Here is an 18637-nt window from a genome sequence, read left to right as displayed (position 1 = left end):
AGAAAGGTCCAGGAAGGTAAGGGATGTGTTGGAGATGGTCCAGGTGAACTTGAGGTTGGGGTGAAAGGTGTTGGTGAAGTGGATGAACTGTTCGAGCTTCTCTGGGGAGCAAGAGGCGGCGCCGATACAGTCATCAATGTAATGGAGGAAGAGGTGGGGTTGGGGCCTGTGTAGGTGCGGAAGAGGGATTGTTCCACGTAACCTACAAAGAGACAGGCATAGCTTGGGCCCATGCGGGTACCCATGGCCACCCCCTTTGTCTGTAGGAAGTGGGAGGAATCGAAAGAGAAGTTGTTAAGGGTGAGGACGAATTTGGCTAGGCGGATGAGGATGTTGGTGGAGGGGGATTGGTTGGGTCTGCGGGACAGGAAGAAGCGGACGGCCTTGAGGCAATCTGCATGAGGAATACAGGTGTATAGGGACTGGATGTCCATGGTGAAAATGAGGTGTTGGGGGCCAGGGAATTGGAAGTTCTGGAGGAGATGGAGGGCGTGGGTGGTATCACGGACGTAGGTAGGGAGTTCCCGGACCAAGGGGGAGAAAATGGAGTCCAGATAGGTGGAGATGAGTTCAGTGGGGCAGGAGCAGGCAGAGACAATGGGTTGACGGGGGCATGCGGGTTTGTGGATTTTGGAGATAGAAACGAGCCGTGTGGGGTTGGGGAACAACTCAGGTGACATCCCACCCTCAGCCTCCAACCTCACTGGGATGTGTTGGAGGTGGTCCAGCTGAACTTGAGGTTGGGGTGGAAGGTGTTGATGAAGTGGATGAACTCTTCGAGCTCCTCTTGGGAGCATGAGGCGGCGCCGATACAGCCATTAATGTAACGGAGGAAGAGGTGGGGTTGGGGGCCAATGTCGGTGCGGAAGAGGGACTGTTCCATGTCACCTACAAAGATTTGGTTATTTTGTATTATTTCCTTTATTTACTGTATTACATGTGCTCACAATGTAAACCCACTGAAAATAACACCTCATATCACAAGACTCAGAGATGGTGGGAACTGCTGCTGCTGGAAAATCTGCGATAACAAGGTGTGCAGCTGGGTGAACATAGCAGGCCAAGCAGCATCAGAGGAGCCGGAATGCTGATGTTTCAGGTCTTTCCTGCTCCTCTGATGCTGCTTGGCCTGCTGTGTTCATCCAGCTCTACACCTTGTTGCCTAATATCACAACATAGCTTGTCAGCTACAGTCCACAAACATCAACTTCTTCGCAAAGAAACAAACTGGCAACATTTGAGAGTGGAGATTGCCAGATGTTTGTTACAAATGAACCATAATCAGTCTGAATGATGGAACAGGCCTGAGGAACTGAAAGAGTTCCTCTTGCTCTCTATTCAGATTTCATCCGAGTGACTTTTGCCTGTCTTAGCGAGGTCATGAGGTATATGCGAACATTTAACCATCCAGTGCTATTACTTTGAAACTTGTTTCTATGTGATCAATGCAGGGGAAAGCAAGCTGTTGTCTGTCCTAACTTCTTTTTGAGACACAGACCTTGAAATCATTCTAACTGTGTAGACAGGTTGTAACTTTGAAATCTGATCTAATTGCAGTCTGATTTCTTTGAAAGCTGCTACTTCAAGTTGCAAGAGAAAGTGAAGCAGTGGTAGTTGGGGGGAGGGGCCAGGGTTTACAAAAAAGACCCTCAGACCGAATGTTCGAGGCAAGAAGGCTGTGGGGAAGCTATATGCACGGAACAGCTAAAGGGAATGGAAGCCAAAGGCAAGGTACTAGATACTGTAAATTCTCCACCCATTCATGCTCCTTTGGTCTTATTTTTAAAAGAACAGGGAACTCAAAAGCTGTTTACCTACTACTTCTGAAACAGACGTGTTGGCGCCATCGTGTCAACCCTCCTGTTCAAGAGAAGCAGGACAGAACATGTTTTAAAATGCACTGTAGCATTGACGTAAAAGAGCCATTCAATTAGCTCCACTTCTCTGGTTATTAAAATCCTGCAGGCTTGCTTTCCCAATTCCTCCATCCTTTAAATATATTTTCAATTGCCTTTTAAAAGCTGCCCATAATCTCTTTCCCCTATTCTTTCAGGTGGCACAAATGGCAACAATTTGTCACACAATGAAAAAAAAACACTTCTATCTTCAGTCTGCTTCTTTAGCCAATGTTCTTGCCCTTATCTTAAGCAGTGTTTTTGTGCCATGACAGGACGGAGAACATTTTCTGCACATGCCAAGTTGCAGTTTTAATGTCAATACCAGTTTATCATCATGTCAGCCTTCAGCATTTAAACAAGGCAGTTGGCTTAGCATAGATTCACAATAAAGCTCAAGTTACCCATTTTTGGGTCTGTGTAGTCCTAAATGATTGCAAACTCTTGTACTTAATCCAGCTGTGACTTAATAATCATCCCTTCTACAAAACATGCTTCTGATGATGCAGTATGAAGAAATAAATCAGAACATTTTTGCAAGTAAGACTCTCAACTTCCAAAGCAGAGCATTGATTATAAGATTTAGTTTAAAAGGAGACACTTTGGAAACAAAAATGATTTAAATATTTAAGAGAAAGCAAAAGAGCACTCAAATGGAACTCTTAAATGATGACTCTAAGATTAAGATTCCATTAATTGAGCTGTCCACACTTCAGAGCAATTCCCTTCAAAGTCATAACACATTGGATCTAGCTTTAGAAGACAACACTCAAAATCTCATTGGGATCACAGATTCAGATCTGGGAGCAATTGTTCCAGAAATCTTGTTTTTCTACATGCTACAGTTTTGTGTTGAAACGCTAGAGAGAAATTCCCATAATAAAACCATTTGGTGGTGGTACTGGTAATATGAATACAAGCAAGTATTGAATTTTAATACAAGAATTCCCAAGGGAAACACTTACATTGCAGATTCCAGTATGACTGGAGACTGCATAACCTCCAACCATGAAAGATTGCCAGGAGCAGTTGCATATGCTTTGTCTGCAGTATGAGCCAAGTACACGAAAGCTCCTGATGTTTTTCTAGTTGGCAGGAGTTTAAAACGTTACCATAAATTTATGTCTTCTGCTTACTGATTTGCTGCCAGTGACAGTAGTTTCTTCCAGCCTACTGTATACAAATACATTCAAAATCATGAAACATCTACTAAATCTGCCCTAAGCTTTTTCTGCTCCAGGGAGAATAATTCTGGTTTCTCCACCTAACTGAAGTCGGTTAGTACAACTTTGCTAAGTCTCATGTACACCCTCTGAGATGTAGACATCCTTTCTAAAGTGCCGTGTGGCATACCTACCCAGTAATATGAAGAGTAGGAGGCTGAGGGGTTGGCCTTATTGAGGCTTACAAAATCAACAGCGGCATAGATTAGGGGAATGACAAGGATTTTTTTTTCCTGGGGTGAGGGAGTTCAAAACTGCAGCACATGTTTTTTTTAAGTTGAGAGGAGACAGTTTTAAAAAAAAACATGAGGGGCAACTTGCATTTTTTTAAACTAAACAGTGTGGTTCATGTACAGAATAAACTGCCAGAGGAAGTGGTGGATGCAGGTACAGTTACAACATTTAAAAGACATTTGGATAAGTTCATAAATGAAAAGTTTCAAGGGATAATGGGCCAAGTACAGCAACACAGGCTAGTTTAGTTTGGAACACTGTTGTCACAGACTGATTGGACCAAAGGTTCTGTTTCGGTACTTTATGACTCTGATTCCCCTGAATTCTTTAGAGATGGGAGTCAATATAAGGGCTGGCATACTGGTGCAGATTAAGCCAGATCATTCCAATCCTGCTTGAGACTTCCAATGCACTCATTAATCTGCATTTTGCAGAAGTGTATGTTTCACGCATAGGCACTGCATGCCATTTTTGACAAGTATGACAGACAAATGCTGAATTGTAATGAACTTGATCTTCCTGACCACTGTATCAGATACATTGGAAACTGCTTAGTGCCTTAGCTAATATACTTTATATCATTTGATTCTCTCAACATTCTGTACAGAAATGCTTTACTCTGATCACCGCAGATATCAATTTAGAAATTTAGTTATAATGTAGGTCTTGAATTTTTCCTCATTTGAAATCTCAGCAATCATGAGAATCTTTGGTATGTAAACTATTACGCCACAAATAATTATTTGATGGCAATATTCCATAATTTAGACAACAAACAGTACAGTTACAGAAGAGGAATGTCATTTGTCCCATTCTAATTTATCCATCCAGTAAAATATTAACATCTTTCATATGCAGTTGTACATAAGTTTCTGCATTCCACTCTCTGTTTTAGATTTATTCCATATATTGACCATATTTTTGGTTACAATTTCGTGTCATCAGTCTTCAAATTGGCCTTTATTAGTTTGGATTTTTGTCTTCATATATTCTGGTTAGTTTTCACAATACCCTTAAGAATTTGGTTTACCTGCATATAAAAAAACCTTAGTAGTTTGCTTACCAGGATGAAAGCCTAACTTCCTCTATTTTACTTCAAAAGAGAAACAGAGACAGTAGATTACTCAGAGATAATGGGAACTGCAGATGCTGGAGAATTCCAAGATAATAAAATGTGAGGCTGGATGAACACAGCAGGCCAAGCAGCATCTCAGGAGCACAAAAGCTGACGTTTCGGGCCTAGACTCTTCATCAGAGAGGGGGATGGGGAGAGGGAACTGGAATAAATAGGGAGAGAGGGGGAGGCGGACCGAAGATGGAGAGAAAAGAAGAGGTAGGGAGGGGATAGGTCAGTCCAGGGAAGACGGACAGGTCAAGGACGTGGGATGAGGTTAGTAGGTAGATGGGGGTGTGGCTTGGGGTGGGAGGAAGGGATGGGTGAGAGGAAGAACCGGTTAGGGAGGCAGAGACAGGTTGGACTGGTTTTGGGATGCAGTGGGTGGGGGGGAAGAGCTGGGCTGGTTGTGTGGTGCAGTGGGGGGAGGGGACGAACTGGGCTGGTTTAGGGATGCAGTAGGGGAAGGGGAGATTTTGAAACTGGTGAAGTCCACATTGATACCATTAGGCTGCAGGGTTCCCAGGCGGAATATGAGTTGCTGTTCCTGCAACCTTCGGGTGGCATCATTGTGGCAGTGCAGGAGGCCCATGACGGACATGTCATCTAGAGAATGGGAGGGGGAGTGGAAATGGTTTGCGACTGGGAGGTGCAGTAGTTTGTTGCGAACTGAGCGGAGGTGTTCTGCAAAGCGGTCTCCAAGCCTCTGCTTGGTTTCCCCAATGTAGAGGAAGCCACACCGGGTACAGTGGATGCAGTATACCACATTGGCAGATGTGCAGGTGAACCTCTGCTTAATGTGGAATGTCATCTTGGGGCCTGGGGCAGGGGTGAGGGAGGAGGTGTGGGGGCAAGTGTAGCATTTCATGCGGTTGCAGGGGAAGGTGCCGGGTGTGGTGGGGTTGGAGGGCAGTGTGGAGCGAACAAGGGAGTCACGGAGAGAGTGGTCTCTCCGGAAAGCAGGCAGGGGTGGGGATGGAAAAATGTCTTGGGTGGTGGGGTCGGATTGTAAATGGCGGAAGTGTCGGAGGATGATGCGTTGTATCCGGAGGTTGGTAGGGTGGTGTGTGAGAACGAGGGGGATCCTCTTTGGGCAGTTGTGGGGGGCGGCGGGGTGTGAGGGATGTGTTGCAGGAAATACGGGAGACGCGGTCAAGGGCATTCTCGATCACTGTGGGGGGAAAGTTGCGGTCCTTAAAGAACTTGGACATCTGGGATGTGCGGGAGTGGAATGTCTAATCGTGGGAGCAGATGCGGCGGAGGCGGAGGAATTGGGAATAGGGGATGGAATTTTTGCAGGATGTTGGGTGGGAGGAGGTGTATTCTAGGTAGCTGTGGGAGTCGGTGGGCTTGAAATGGACATCAGTTACAAGCTGGTTGCCTGAGATGGAGACTGAGAGGTCCAGGAAGGTGAGGGATGTGCTGGAGATGGCCCAGGTGAACTGAAGGTTGGGGTGGAAGGTGTTGGTGAAGTGGATGAACTGTTCGAGCTCCTCTGGGGAACAACAGGTGGCGCCGATACAGTCATCAATGTACCGGAGGAAGAGGTGGGGTTTGGGGCCTGTGTAGGTGCGGAAGAGGGACTGTTCCACGTAACCTACAAAGAGGCAGGCATAGCTGGGGCCCATGCGGGTGCCCATGGCCACCCCCTTAGTCTGTAGGAAGTGGGAGGAGTCAAAAGAGAAGTTGTTGAGGGTGAGGACGAGTTCAGCTAGGCGGATGAGGGTATCAGTGGAGGGGGACTGGTCGGGCCTGCGGGACAGGAAGAAGCGGAGGGCCTTGAGGCCATCTGCATGCGGAATGCAGGTGTATAGGGACTGGACGTCCATGGTGAAGGTGAGGTGTTGGGGGCCAGGGAATTGGAAGTCCTGGAGGAGGTGGAGGGCGTGGGTGGTGTCACGGATGTAGGTGGGGAGTTCCTGGACCAAAGGGGAGAAAATGGAGTCCAGATAGGTGGAGATGAGTTCGGTGGGGCAGGAGCAGGCTGAGACGATGGGTCGACCAGGGCAGGCAGGTTTGTGGATTTTGGGAAGGAGATAGAAACGGGCCGTGCGGGGTTGGGGAACAATGAGGTTGGAGGCTGTGGGTGGGAGGTCCCCTGAGGTGATGAGGTCATGAATGGTGTTGGAGATGATGGTTTGATTACTCATGCTTCTTCTCTGCATTGCCTCCAGCATTTTGTCTCTCTCTTGTTTACCAGTGACCAGAACTGGATGTAGTTTTTTCCAGCTGTGGTTTAAACCAAACCACTACTAAATAAATGATCACATTTCCACTGACTTTATCTTCTACAATGTTGGTGATGTAATCAACAGCCTGTTAACTGTTTGTTAGACAACTGCATTACATTGCCTTGTGACTATATAAAACTAATTTCCTTTCTGCTTCATTACTTATTTCCTGCGTCATTCATGGAGTATGCATAGCATCTACTCTTTGTTCTTGAGTATAGTATTTTATATTTCTCTGCATTTCATTAGTCATTATTCTGTTCAGTTTTAGTTTTTGCCTAGCTCATTCTGTCATCTGAGTTTCCACTTCCAATTCCACTAATTCTTTTGTATTGCAAATGTGACCAGTTTGTACTGAGTTTCTAGTTCTTGGTTGCTATATTAGAAATTAATAATCTCAACAGCAAACTCTGAAGTACTGAATAATTTCTCTCCTACTCAGACTAATTCTCCCCTCAAGTCTTTGCTATTTCCTATCCTCCAACCAGTTTCTGGCTTATTCTGACAATTTGCTCCCAATTACCATTGCTTTGCCTTTAAGAGCCTTTGCATGCAGCTTTATCAAAAGGACTTCGGCATTAATGCTATACAATGCCATAAAATTCACATTCAGGGAAATTCTTGCTCAAAGAAGACTAAATGTGGGCAGATTGGATCTGCCCCTTCTGAATTAATACAGCTAATTGCTTACTAGATTGCTATGATGCAGATGGTCTTCAAATATACTCTTAAATGATTTGGTCATTTGCATTATTTTCTTTGTTTTCTGCAGTACACGTGCTTATAATGTAAACCCACTAAAAATGACGCTGAATATCACAACGTACTTGTCAGCTCCAGTCCATAAACATCAACCTCTTCGCAAAGAAACAAACTGGCAACATTTGAGAGTGGAGATTGCCAGATTTTTGTTACAAATGAACCGTAATCAGTCTGAATGGTGGAACAGGCCTGAGGAACTGAAAGAGTTCCTCCTGCTCTCTATTCAGGTTTCATCCGAGTGACTTTTGCCTGTCTTAGCTAGGTCATGAGGCATGTGTGAACATTTAACCATCCAGTGCTGTTATTTTGAAACTTGTTTCTGTGTGATCAAAGCAAGTTGTTGTCTGCACTAGCTTCTTTTTGAGACACAGACCTGGAAATCATTCTAATTTGTGTACGGAGGTTGTAACTTTGAAATCTGATCTAATTGCAGTCTGATTTCTTTGAATGCTGCTACTTCAAGTTGCAAGAGAAAGTGAAGCAGTGGTAGTTGGGGAGGGGAGGTGGTGGGCGGTGATTTACAAAAATGCCCTGAGATCAAACATTAGAAGCAAGAAGGCTGTGGGGAAGCTATGTGCATGGAACAGCTAAAGGGAGTGGAAGCTGAAGACTGTCTTGAAGTGGAGCTAAAGAGGTTAGGAAAACAGTGTACCGTTTTGGTGATGACTGTATCCATCGAACATTGATGCAGGAGATGACTTGATACCAAAAGCAGCATTAAAGAAATAAGTCAAAACAGAGGGATAAAGAGTTGTGAAGGACTTTGACTGTTTGTGGTTTAATATGCATTAGGGGATAATCTTATCGCTGTTGAATTGGCTACTTAAGATATGATTTAAGTTTAATATTTTAGCAAAGATTTGTAGCTCGGTTTGTGGGTGAGGTTGTTGACTTGCTCGCCGAGCTGGCTTGTTTTTGTTCAGATGTTTTATTACCATGCTAGGTGACATCAGTGGATCCTCCAATGAAGCAAAGTTGTTCTACCCCGCTTGGAATTTATACTGTCTGGTCTGTCATGGTGAGTTGTGTAATTTCTGGTTCTGCTCTGTATGGGGTCCAATTCTATATGTTTGTTGATAGCCTTGAGTGGGTTAGGAATTCCTGTGCATATCCATGTTTGACTTGGGCCACTGGAGTTACGTTGTCCCAGATAAACTGATGGCCTTCATTGTCTGAGTGTTCTTATATTAAGGAAATTTCATCATGTCATTTTGCTGACATTTGCGTATTCTGATGGCTAGTTTCCTTCCTGTCTGTCCGATGTGATGTCTATGGCAGTCATTGCATTGTATTTTGTAAACTATTTTGGTTCTACCTGTTGTGGGAATAGGGTCTTTAATCCTTAGAGTGTGTTTGTCAGTATGGCTGTGGGCTTATGTGTTACCATGATTCCTAATGGTCATAGGAGTCTAAACTGAAGCCTAAACATGACAGACCAGCAATGCACTACAACGCTATAACAGGCCATCACTAGTCAATCAACACAGGACCAAAACTAAGAGGGGACATAAACTACAGGAGAAACTTACCAAAACTGACCCACCACAAATGACAAAGGAAAACAACTGGACATGTGGATAAGAAACCTATCCAGCAGACGACTCACAGAAACTGAGAAAGCTGTCCTATTACATGGACTGAACTATAAGCACAAAGATGTGAACAGAACAAACTCCATGGCCGCCCTGGAGACTACATTAAAAGACAACAGACTCATGGACGAAACAACAAGCCATCCGACAAAGTGTAATCCCCAAACTAAACTAGAAGAATGAACAGGACACCCTGAACACAGAAAATCACTAGATAAACTCAAGAAAGAGAAGAACACTATAACGCGACCAGCGGACAAAGGGTGCATGATTGTCATTATGAACAAACCGGACTATGTTGAGAAAGCACAGGCGCTGCTTGCAGATGCAACCACTTACCAACAGGTGCCAATAGACCCAATACCACAGCTAGGAAACAGAATCACCCAGACACTGAAGTGACTAAAGGATGCGGGCAGATAGCCAAGATGGACTACATGAGAATGAAACCAGAAGACACAAACACCCCCTACTTCTATGGGCTTCCTAAAGTACACAAACCAGACATTCCCCTCAGGCCTACTGTGTGAAGGCGTGACCAGCAGGAAGACAAACTGGCCAAGGACCTACAACAGAGACTGAAACACCGTGTTGACAGATCACCCCATTCCATCTACTCAACCCAGGAATTCGTCAATACCCTCAAGAGCGTAAAAATCAGTGGCATCCACTGATCCATTGACGTCAAAGCGTTTTTCATGTCAATTGACATCCCACTAGTTAAGAAACACTGGCCACATTACTAGAGGAAGTAGGAAAACAGACCAGCAGCTCCAACAGCAATTACAACATACTTAAACTACTAGACATGTGCCTCACCACACATTTTGTCTTTAATGGTCAAGTATACAAACAGATCAACGGTACACCAATGGGGTCACCCATCTCAGGACTCATTACAGAGGCAGTCATGCAAAGACTAGAACACACTACCGCCCCCTACATTCAATCTAAACTGTGGACCTGATACATGGATGACACATTTGTCATTATTAAAATGCTGTATTCACAGGGATTAAATTCACAAGAAGGAAAAAAACAACAACAATCAGCTTCTGTCTCTGGATGTAGGTACATGCTGACAATGGAGGCCATCAGTTTATGTGGGACAACGTAACTCCAGTGGCCCAAGTCAAACATGGATATGCACAGGTATTCCTAACCCACACAAGGCTAACAACAAACATAGAGAATTGGACCCCATACAGAACAGAACCAGGAATGACACATCTCACCATGACAGACCAGACAGTATTAATTCCAAGCGGTGGCATCAAAACTTAAAGGCCATGTTGGAGGCTTATAGTCAAGACTATCCAGGGAATTGGGATAAAGGAATTCCATTCAAACTTTTTGCAACTAATCCAAATTCAGTCCATTTGGATTTATTTTTGGACATGAGGCGAGAGTACCACTGAAATTAATTAAGAAGAAATTGGTCATTCAGAGTTCAGAGATGCCATAATTGGACATTGAGTCAAATTTAATGGTAAAAGCAAATTGGGTTGGCTAGACAGCGTTTAAAAGTAGCATAGCTTGTGATGAAACTGGAAGCAGACAAGAAATCAAAACCTTGTAATTTTGCTAGTGTAGACAGTGTTAGTGTTACTTCCAGTGAGTCTTTAAAGGCAAGGTTTAGTGGGCCTTAACAAATCAAAAGGAAATTGAGTGAGGTGAATTATTTGATTAGAATGCAAAGTAGAAAGAAATCTAACAGCGTGTCACGAGAATATGTTCAAAACGTATTTCGTTAGGGAAGGAGAGCAAAAGATGAAAATGTTACTGGTTACAACTCAGCATAAAATAAACAACTCAGGTGATTCTGATTTGGACATTAAACTAAATTGGACAATGAAAAAGTTCTCAAAAATTGGGATAAATTATTGAGTTATCTTCCAGAGGTAAATTGAAATGACCTGAAAAAGTTATTACAATCTCGTACGGAGGTATGTGGGAATAAGTTGGGAAGTACTAATCTGATTACATGATGTAGATAGTAGGAAATGCTGTTCCAGTTAAGCAACATTCTTTTAGACTTAACCCTGGCAAAGTTTCAAAAAGAGTTTGAACGCACACTCAAAGACAATATAATCAAAATCAATTGCAGCAAATGGAGCTCACCCATAGTAGCTGTGCCAAAACCAGATGACGTCTGTGTGGACCGTTGCAAAGTCAATGTAGTTACAAAGTTTGATTCCTATTCTGTTTCACGTTTAAAAGGCCAGTGGGACAAGCAACTTATATTTCAAATTTGGACTTAGTCAGAGGAAACTGGCTGGTACCTCTATCCGAAAGACCCAAGGAAATTGTGGCTTTCACAGATGGACTATACCAATTTAAAGTCATGCCATTTGGTATGAAAAATGTGCCAGCCAAATTCCAAACAGTAACCAATAAAAGCATTTCTGTATTACCCAATTGTGTGGTGAACATTGACGATCTGATGATGTTTAATCATACATGCAAGGAATATTTGCAGTATCTATTGGAATTGTTCAATTGACTTTGGGAGGTGGGCTTCACGATAAACCTGGCTCAGAACTCACAAAAGCCTAAGTCACATTCCTGGATGTGGACAGATGGTCCCAAGGTTATTGGGGAGTTTCCTGTACTATTAATGAGGAAAGTACTATGATTCGTGGGACTGAGTGGTTTTATCGGAAGTTCATACTGAATTTTAGCAGTGTGGTTACTCCACTGTCTGACTTGTTGAAGTGCAGAAAATTTCAGTGGATGGAGCAACTTGAGAAGGCATTTGACAACGTGAAAACTGTGTTAACCATTGGCCCCATTTTAACCACACCTAATTACGCAAAGCCATACAAAGTGGCTATCGATGTGATTGATGTGAATGTTAGTGCTATACTCTTGCAAGAAAGTAGAAAGACCTATTGGGTCTTCCTTTTCTAGAAAACTGAATAATCATCAACATAAATATTGCACAATTGAGAAAGAGACCTTGAGTTTAGTGCTGGCATTGCAACATTTCAACATTTATATTGCTAATAATGTCTGAGACAATTGTATATACTGATCATAACTCCTTAATGCTTTTGGGAAAATTAAAGGATGAAAAATCCAGACTGTTTAAATTGAGCTTATTATTGCAGCCATTCAATTTGAAAATTATACACTGGACAGGATGAAAGAACGTAACTGATGATGCGTTGTCGCAATTTTGAAGGAAGACGGAGGTATTTGTTGGCAGGAAAAATAATGGACTGAAATGGACTGTGGTAGTGAATGTTTGCATGCTTAGATTCAATGTATTGTTGTGTACTAATAGCATAAGGCAAAGGTTTTTTAAAATGAAACCATCTTTATATATGGATGGTTCATGTTTTTTAAAGGGGTGTGATAACACTATGGCTTTAAGAGGTGTATTTTGTCCTTTATTTAATGACAAAGGCTAAGACAGAGGCAGTAAACAGTCTGCCCAAAACCAATAAAGTAAGCAACTTGTGAGGCTTTGGGCTTGTTTTAAATTTGGAACTGCAGCCTAAATGGTCAAGCTCTCACAGAGATTTTCAGCTTTAGCTTTCTATGGTTGCTGGGATCTTGAAGTTGGCTGTGGAAGCTCTTATTCCTCTCCCTATTCACTACTAAAAGCTGTGGTTGTCTTTCTGCTGCTAGAATTGCATGTGAGACATCTTTTAAATGAATGTGTCTTTGCCAAGGGTGAGTTTATGGAATGTTACGATACTGGAACAATTAATAAATTGTAGTTAACATTTACTATTTTATGTATTATGATAGAGTTACAGTTAAGCCAAATCTTTTATTTCCTGCTTTTTAACTGTAGTGTAAAAATAAAGTATAGTTTGCTTAAAACTGAATAGTTTATCCAATCAAATTGTATCTGGAATGCAATGCCTTATACTTATCTTTAAAATCAGAAAACGTTAGGATCTAGGCTATCTTCTAATATATTTTGAGAGGTTTAGTCTGGTCCACAATATTATGGATGTCATGTCAATCAGGTGTGCTGTTTTGTCCTGAATAGTATCAAGCTTCAAGTGTTGTTGGAGCTGCACCCACCCAGGCAAGTGGGGAGTATTCCATCACAATCTTGACTTACTTGTACCTGATGGACAGGCTCTGGGGAGGCAGGGAGGGGTGATGAGTTATCTGCCATAGTGTTCCTAGTCTCCGACCTGCCTTTGTAGCCACTATGTTTATGTGGTAAACCAGTTGAGTTTCTGGTCAATGATAACCCCCCCAGGATGTTGACAGTGAGGCATTCATTGATGGTAACACCACTGAATTTCAAGGGGTGATGGCTAGATTTCTGTTACTGATGATAGTCATAGCCTGACATTTGTGTGGCACTAATGTTACTAGCCAGCCCAAGCTTGGATATTGTCCAGATCTTGTTGCATTCAAACATGGACTGCTTCAGTATCTGAGGAGTTGCAAATTCTGCCGAACATTGTGTAATCATTGGTGAATATCCCAATTTCTGACCTTATGATGGAGGGAAAATCATTAATGAAGCAGCTGAAGATGGCTGAGCCTAGGACACTACCGTGAGGAGCTCCTGCAGAGATGTCCTGGCGCTGAGGTGACAGATACCTTCAACAACCACGACCATCTTCCTACATGTCAGTTATGACTCAGCAGAGGGTTTGCCACCGATACCCATTGATTCCAGTTTTGCCAGGGCTCCTTGATGCCACACTCAATTAAATGCAGCCTTGATGCCAAGGGCTGTCACTCTCACCTCACCTTTGTAATTCAGCTCTTTTGTCCAAGTTTGAACCAAGGCTGCAATAAGGTCAGGAGCTGAGTGGCCCTGGTGGAACCCAAACTGGGCGTCACTGAGCAGGTTATTGCTGAGCAGGTGCTGCTTGAAAGCACTGCTGATGACACCTATCATCACTTTACTGATGATTAACAGTAAACTGATGCCAGACTTGTCCTGCTTTTAATGTACAGAACATACCTGGGCAATTTTCCACGTTGTAGGGTAGATGCCAGTGTTGTAACTATACTGGAACAGCTGGACAACAAGTTCTGGAGCACTTCAGTATTATTGCTGAAATGTTGTCAGGGCCCATAGTGTTTGAATATCCAGTGTCTCCAACCATTTCTTGATATGAATGTGGAGGGAATCGAATTGGCTGAAGACTGGTATCTGCAACATTGGGGACCGCTGGAGGAGGCAGCGATGGATCATCCACTTCGCATTTCCGCTTGAAGTTTGCTGCAAATGCTTTGGCCTTATCTTTTGCACTGATGTGCTGGGCTCTTCCATCATTGAGATGGGGATATTTGTGGAGCCTCCTCCTCCAGTGAATTGTCCACTGCCATTCTTGACTGGAATGTGGCAGGACTGCAGAGCTTAGATCTGATCCATTTCTTATGGATTACTTAGCTCCTAGTTAGGGGACCATTTGCTGCTTATGCTGTTTGGCATGCTAGTCATCCCGTTTGTTAGCTTTGCAAAGTCAACACTTTATTTTCAGGTATGTCTGGTGCTGTTCCTAGCATGCCCTCCCACACTCTCCTACTTCTCTGCAATGTTTCTCCATTTAATTAATATTCAGTTCCTCCAAAGTGCATAAACTCACATTTTCCAACAGTATACTCCATCTGCCAAGTTTTTGTCCACTCACTTGTCCTTTCTATGTCATTTTCCAGACTCTTTGTGTCATCCTCACTATTTGCCATCCCACCTATTTTCTTCATCTGCAAACTTGGCTAGAGTACATTCACCCTCCTCATTTAATTCATTATAATAAATACTATATATAATTGTGGGCCCAGCACTAATCTCTGTGGCACAAAACTGGTTATAGGTTGGTATCCTGAAAATGGTCCCATTATCCCAACTCTATTCTTTTATTCAGACAATTCTCTAACTATACTAATATCTTACCTCCAACACTATGAGCTCTTATCTTAAGTAACCTAATGTAAAGTATCTTGTTAAATGTCTTCTGAAAATTGAAACATGACACCCACTGCTTCACTTTTGTCTATCTGGCTTGTTATCTTCTCAAAGAATGATAGTAAATTTGTTAGGTATGATTTTCCCTTTATGAAGACATGCTGATTCTGCTCGATTATATTATGTACTTGCAAATGCTCTGCTACAATGTTACATCCTTTATTAATAACGAACATTATTTCAGTAACAGACATTAAGCTAACTGGCCTATGGTTATCTTCCTTCCCCATTTTCAATAAAGATGTCACATTGGTAGTTTTCCATCCTCCTTAAGGGTGAGTGCCATCGAATTTGTGGACTTTTAAGGTAAGCAAATGATAAAACGAATATCGACCAAAATATTTACTTTTCTCTGCAGTAAAATTAATGTTGGCGCATCTTGAAGATCAAATTTAGGAGCGCCCCCTGCTGGGGGAAATTGATCATTATGATGATCGGTGGATTTGATAGTGCCTTATCGGTTTGGTACCATAAATCACTTCACTTGCTTTCAACAATTTATACACCAGAGATTTTCTTTCACACTGTGCTCTTGGAATTGATTCCAAACGATGCATTTAAATATTCTGCGCGGTTCATTTGTTGTCAGTGTGACACTGGTTTCTGCGGATTTCTGGATTATTGCTTGGATACAAACTCTAAGGTACTTCTTTGGCTTCATCCCGCGTCACTGTTTAACATTGTTAGCGGATCACATGATTGCATGTTCCATTCTGTTCATTGACAGTAATGGGAACAGATTCCTAGATAACCTAACACACAAACCTGGAACAGGAATTATCCTAAATATTCCGAAAAGCACGCAGGTTGAATACGAATATTATGTATTATTTATCGTGACTCGTACACCAACCAATCATCTAGTTATCTTTTTGTTCTCTTTTAAAGGGAATTAAAAACACTTTTCTTTTCCTACTATCGTGATTGTCAAATTACCTGGAATGCACAATTCGAATAAGATATTGGATAACTGGTGGAAATTTTGCAGGGATTTGAAAACAAAAAGCCGGTGACGCCGGCTGTTATAGATCACCGCGCTTGGAAAGGTTCTGATAGCTTTTAGTTTGCTGCTCCAGGAATTGCAGTCTGCTTTAGGAATATGAAATCATGCCAAACGTCAAAATACGTAGCAAACCAAATGTCATACTGAACTATCAAAGTGTGTTTAATGATGTCTTTGCAACATTGTGTCCTAAGCAAATCATTTGCCATTTGTATGATTTTAACTTTTTCCGCCAAAATAGTTAAGCATGGGGAAAACACCAGCTTAGTTCTCCAGCTGCTTCTGCTGATGACATTTCTAGATTGAAGTCGCCCTTCTTGCTCCATAACGGCATTTTAATTATCTCTTTTGTTAATTTTTCTCGAATTGTTACTGTCACCAACCAACACGTGATCTTTTACCTTTAAATGTTTAAATGAATTACAGTTAGACCTGATCTATTCTTGTTCACACTCTGATAACTCTTTTTCAAAGATCAAAATGTGTCATGTTATCAAAGGATTAACTTTGCGTTACATTTCTTAATTTGTAAAAGGACGCGATGGGATGGCTGTTGATGTTTTGTTCATTACGCGCACGGTTTAAACAGCGTATGGGAATTTCATATACACAACATCTATGTAGGCAAGAAAGAGTCCCATTCTAGAAATCCACAATTGCATCGGGTTTTCCCAAATAATCAAGCAAGGTAGTGCCAATGTTGATGCATTTGCCAGTATATGATTTACCACCAGAAAATAGCTGAAGGATGAACTAAATGCTGTGATAGCAAAGGAAGTGCTCACAAATCCTTTATACAATGAAAATATTTACCTTACACACTGCAAAAAGGAACAATTGTTAATTTAAGTTGCATCGATTTAAACAGAATGCTTGCTATCTTACTGCACTGTAAAGCATTTGGATTTTAACCGATTCTTCCGAAGTGGACGGGCGTGAGAGAGAACAAGGGAGAGAATTTCCTTTAAAAATGTGTTTGCAATTTTACAATACATTTATCTTTGACATCTTTAGTGCAGACGCTATATATTTTTAGTCATTCCTTTTATATTTGAACTACAGGCTGTCTGAAACAAGTGTAGTCTTCAAGGGGTTCTTTTGGCTAGGAATTCTTACCTGGTAAGCGTCAGGAATATTGACCGTCTGCCCGTGTTCCGCCACATAACCAATGATTCCTTTCCCCCAGGGCACCTGCACTTCGTTCGAGTTTTCCATACTGCACGAAGGTAGCACTGTGGTCCCTGCGTGCACATCGAAGAATTTGGACACTAGAGTCTTTTTATTGGAAGTTCCTTCCACAAGGAACAAGGAGCATCGGTCGGCATCGACAAGGATACAGACAAAAATGAGGATTTTGTAGCTCAGGCTGGTCAAGTCCAAGTCATTGGAGATGTCTTTGACGAGTTCCAGAAAGAATTCTCTCTCGTTGGTATCCCTGAGTTCACATTTATAGTCGATCGCCGTGGATGCATACTGGGGGATGTTGACCCGAGATTCTAATAAGGCGCTCAAGATGTGGGCTGTGGTGGGAGGTAACGAGCTGGCTTTCCTGAGGAGAGCTCGTCTCCTCATGCTGGAGAGTGGTTCCTTGTCCCTGGAGTTCACATGCTCGTCGTAAGTCCTGTTGACGGTCATCGCCTTGGATCTGGCAAAGTTTTTTCTGAGTTCCCGGTGGGAGGGTCTCCTCTGCACCCCATCTCCTTTGGTCACCCAGCACTCCTTAGCGGCAGTGCCCTTCTCCCCCGAAGTGGGAGTCGGTGGGGTTTTGCTGAGATGATGCTGCTTGAGCCATTTCTCCACCGCGCTATATTTGCCTTTCCTCAGCAAGTAGTCTTCAAAAAGATCTGGATGATTATCCAGGAAAGTTTCCACTTCGGAGAAGTCCAGCTTTGTAGAACTCGACATAGCTGAAACTAGAGAGGTCTTGGTCAGTCTAACGAATTCTATCCCACTGAAGTATCATCAGCATGTTCGGTCCTTAAACTGCACGCACTGTAATCTACAGGTTAAAATTCAAGCATATAAAAGTGAATCATCCGCCTGAGCGCCATGCTGTATATTTACACAACCGCACGCTATGATTTCTCACTAGCGATTGCTGTGAGCAACCTACTTTTTGATGCTTTCTGGTATCTTTCCGAGAATGGAATGACAGCCTAGTCGGCTGTGTTATCTGCCCATGTTGGGAGCGCTGATGCTGCGTAACAAGGCACGGCCAAGAATGACAGAGAAAGCGTGGATCCTCCTGAACCACTGACGTAGGGTGTTCACTGTTTGCTGCCGAAGTCTATCTTGATCATAGAAAAGAACAATTGCTTTTCTGGTGCAGTAAAATACCGTTCCTACTTTGCTCCGTCCTCGCTAGGATGAACAATTAATTCCATTTCTGGTAGACCTTCAAGAAATATTAGATTGCATTCTCTAGCAAACCGATATCGAAAAAAACTATGATGAATGGGTTCTGATGTGTAAGAACGGCAAATAGACCTATTCTCAGAACACAAAGGTTCTTGACTGACGGACTATTAATGACGAGCCGATCTTTTACCTGAATAAGAAAATGTTCGACTATATGATCACCTACTGGTAGATGTAAATGCGACATTTCTGATCTAAACAAATATTTTCATTTT

The 18637-nt window shown here is 42.5% G+C and overlaps 1 protein-coding gene across 2 annotated transcripts in view; it reads right to left on the bottom strand.

Annotated features, from left to right (window-relative positions):
• Positions 1–18258, bottom strand: part of LOC125453990 (dual 3',5'-cyclic-AMP and -GMP phosphodiesterase 11A) — a 334685-nt gene extending 316427 nt beyond the window's left edge. For both annotated transcript variants that reach the window (XM_059647669.1, XM_059647670.1), the window contains exon 1: positions 17121–18258. In XM_059647669.1, coding sequence (XP_059503652.1) covers positions 17121–17909 — 789 coding nt within the window. In that variant the 5' untranslated portion in view covers positions 17910–18258. The remainder of the gene's footprint in view (positions 1–17120) is intronic.
• Positions 18259–18637: the final 379 nt, after the last annotated feature.

Source organism: Stegostoma tigrinum, chromosome 7, assembly GCF_030684315.1.
Source record: "Stegostoma tigrinum isolate sSteTig4 chromosome 7, sSteTig4.hap1, whole genome shotgun sequence".
In the NCBI taxonomy this organism is placed as follows: Eukaryota; Metazoa; Chordata; class Chondrichthyes; order Orectolobiformes; family Stegostomatidae; genus Stegostoma; species Stegostoma tigrinum.
The sequence above is the reverse complement of the archived record's forward strand: the minus strand, read 5'-3'. Positions and strand labels throughout refer to the sequence as shown.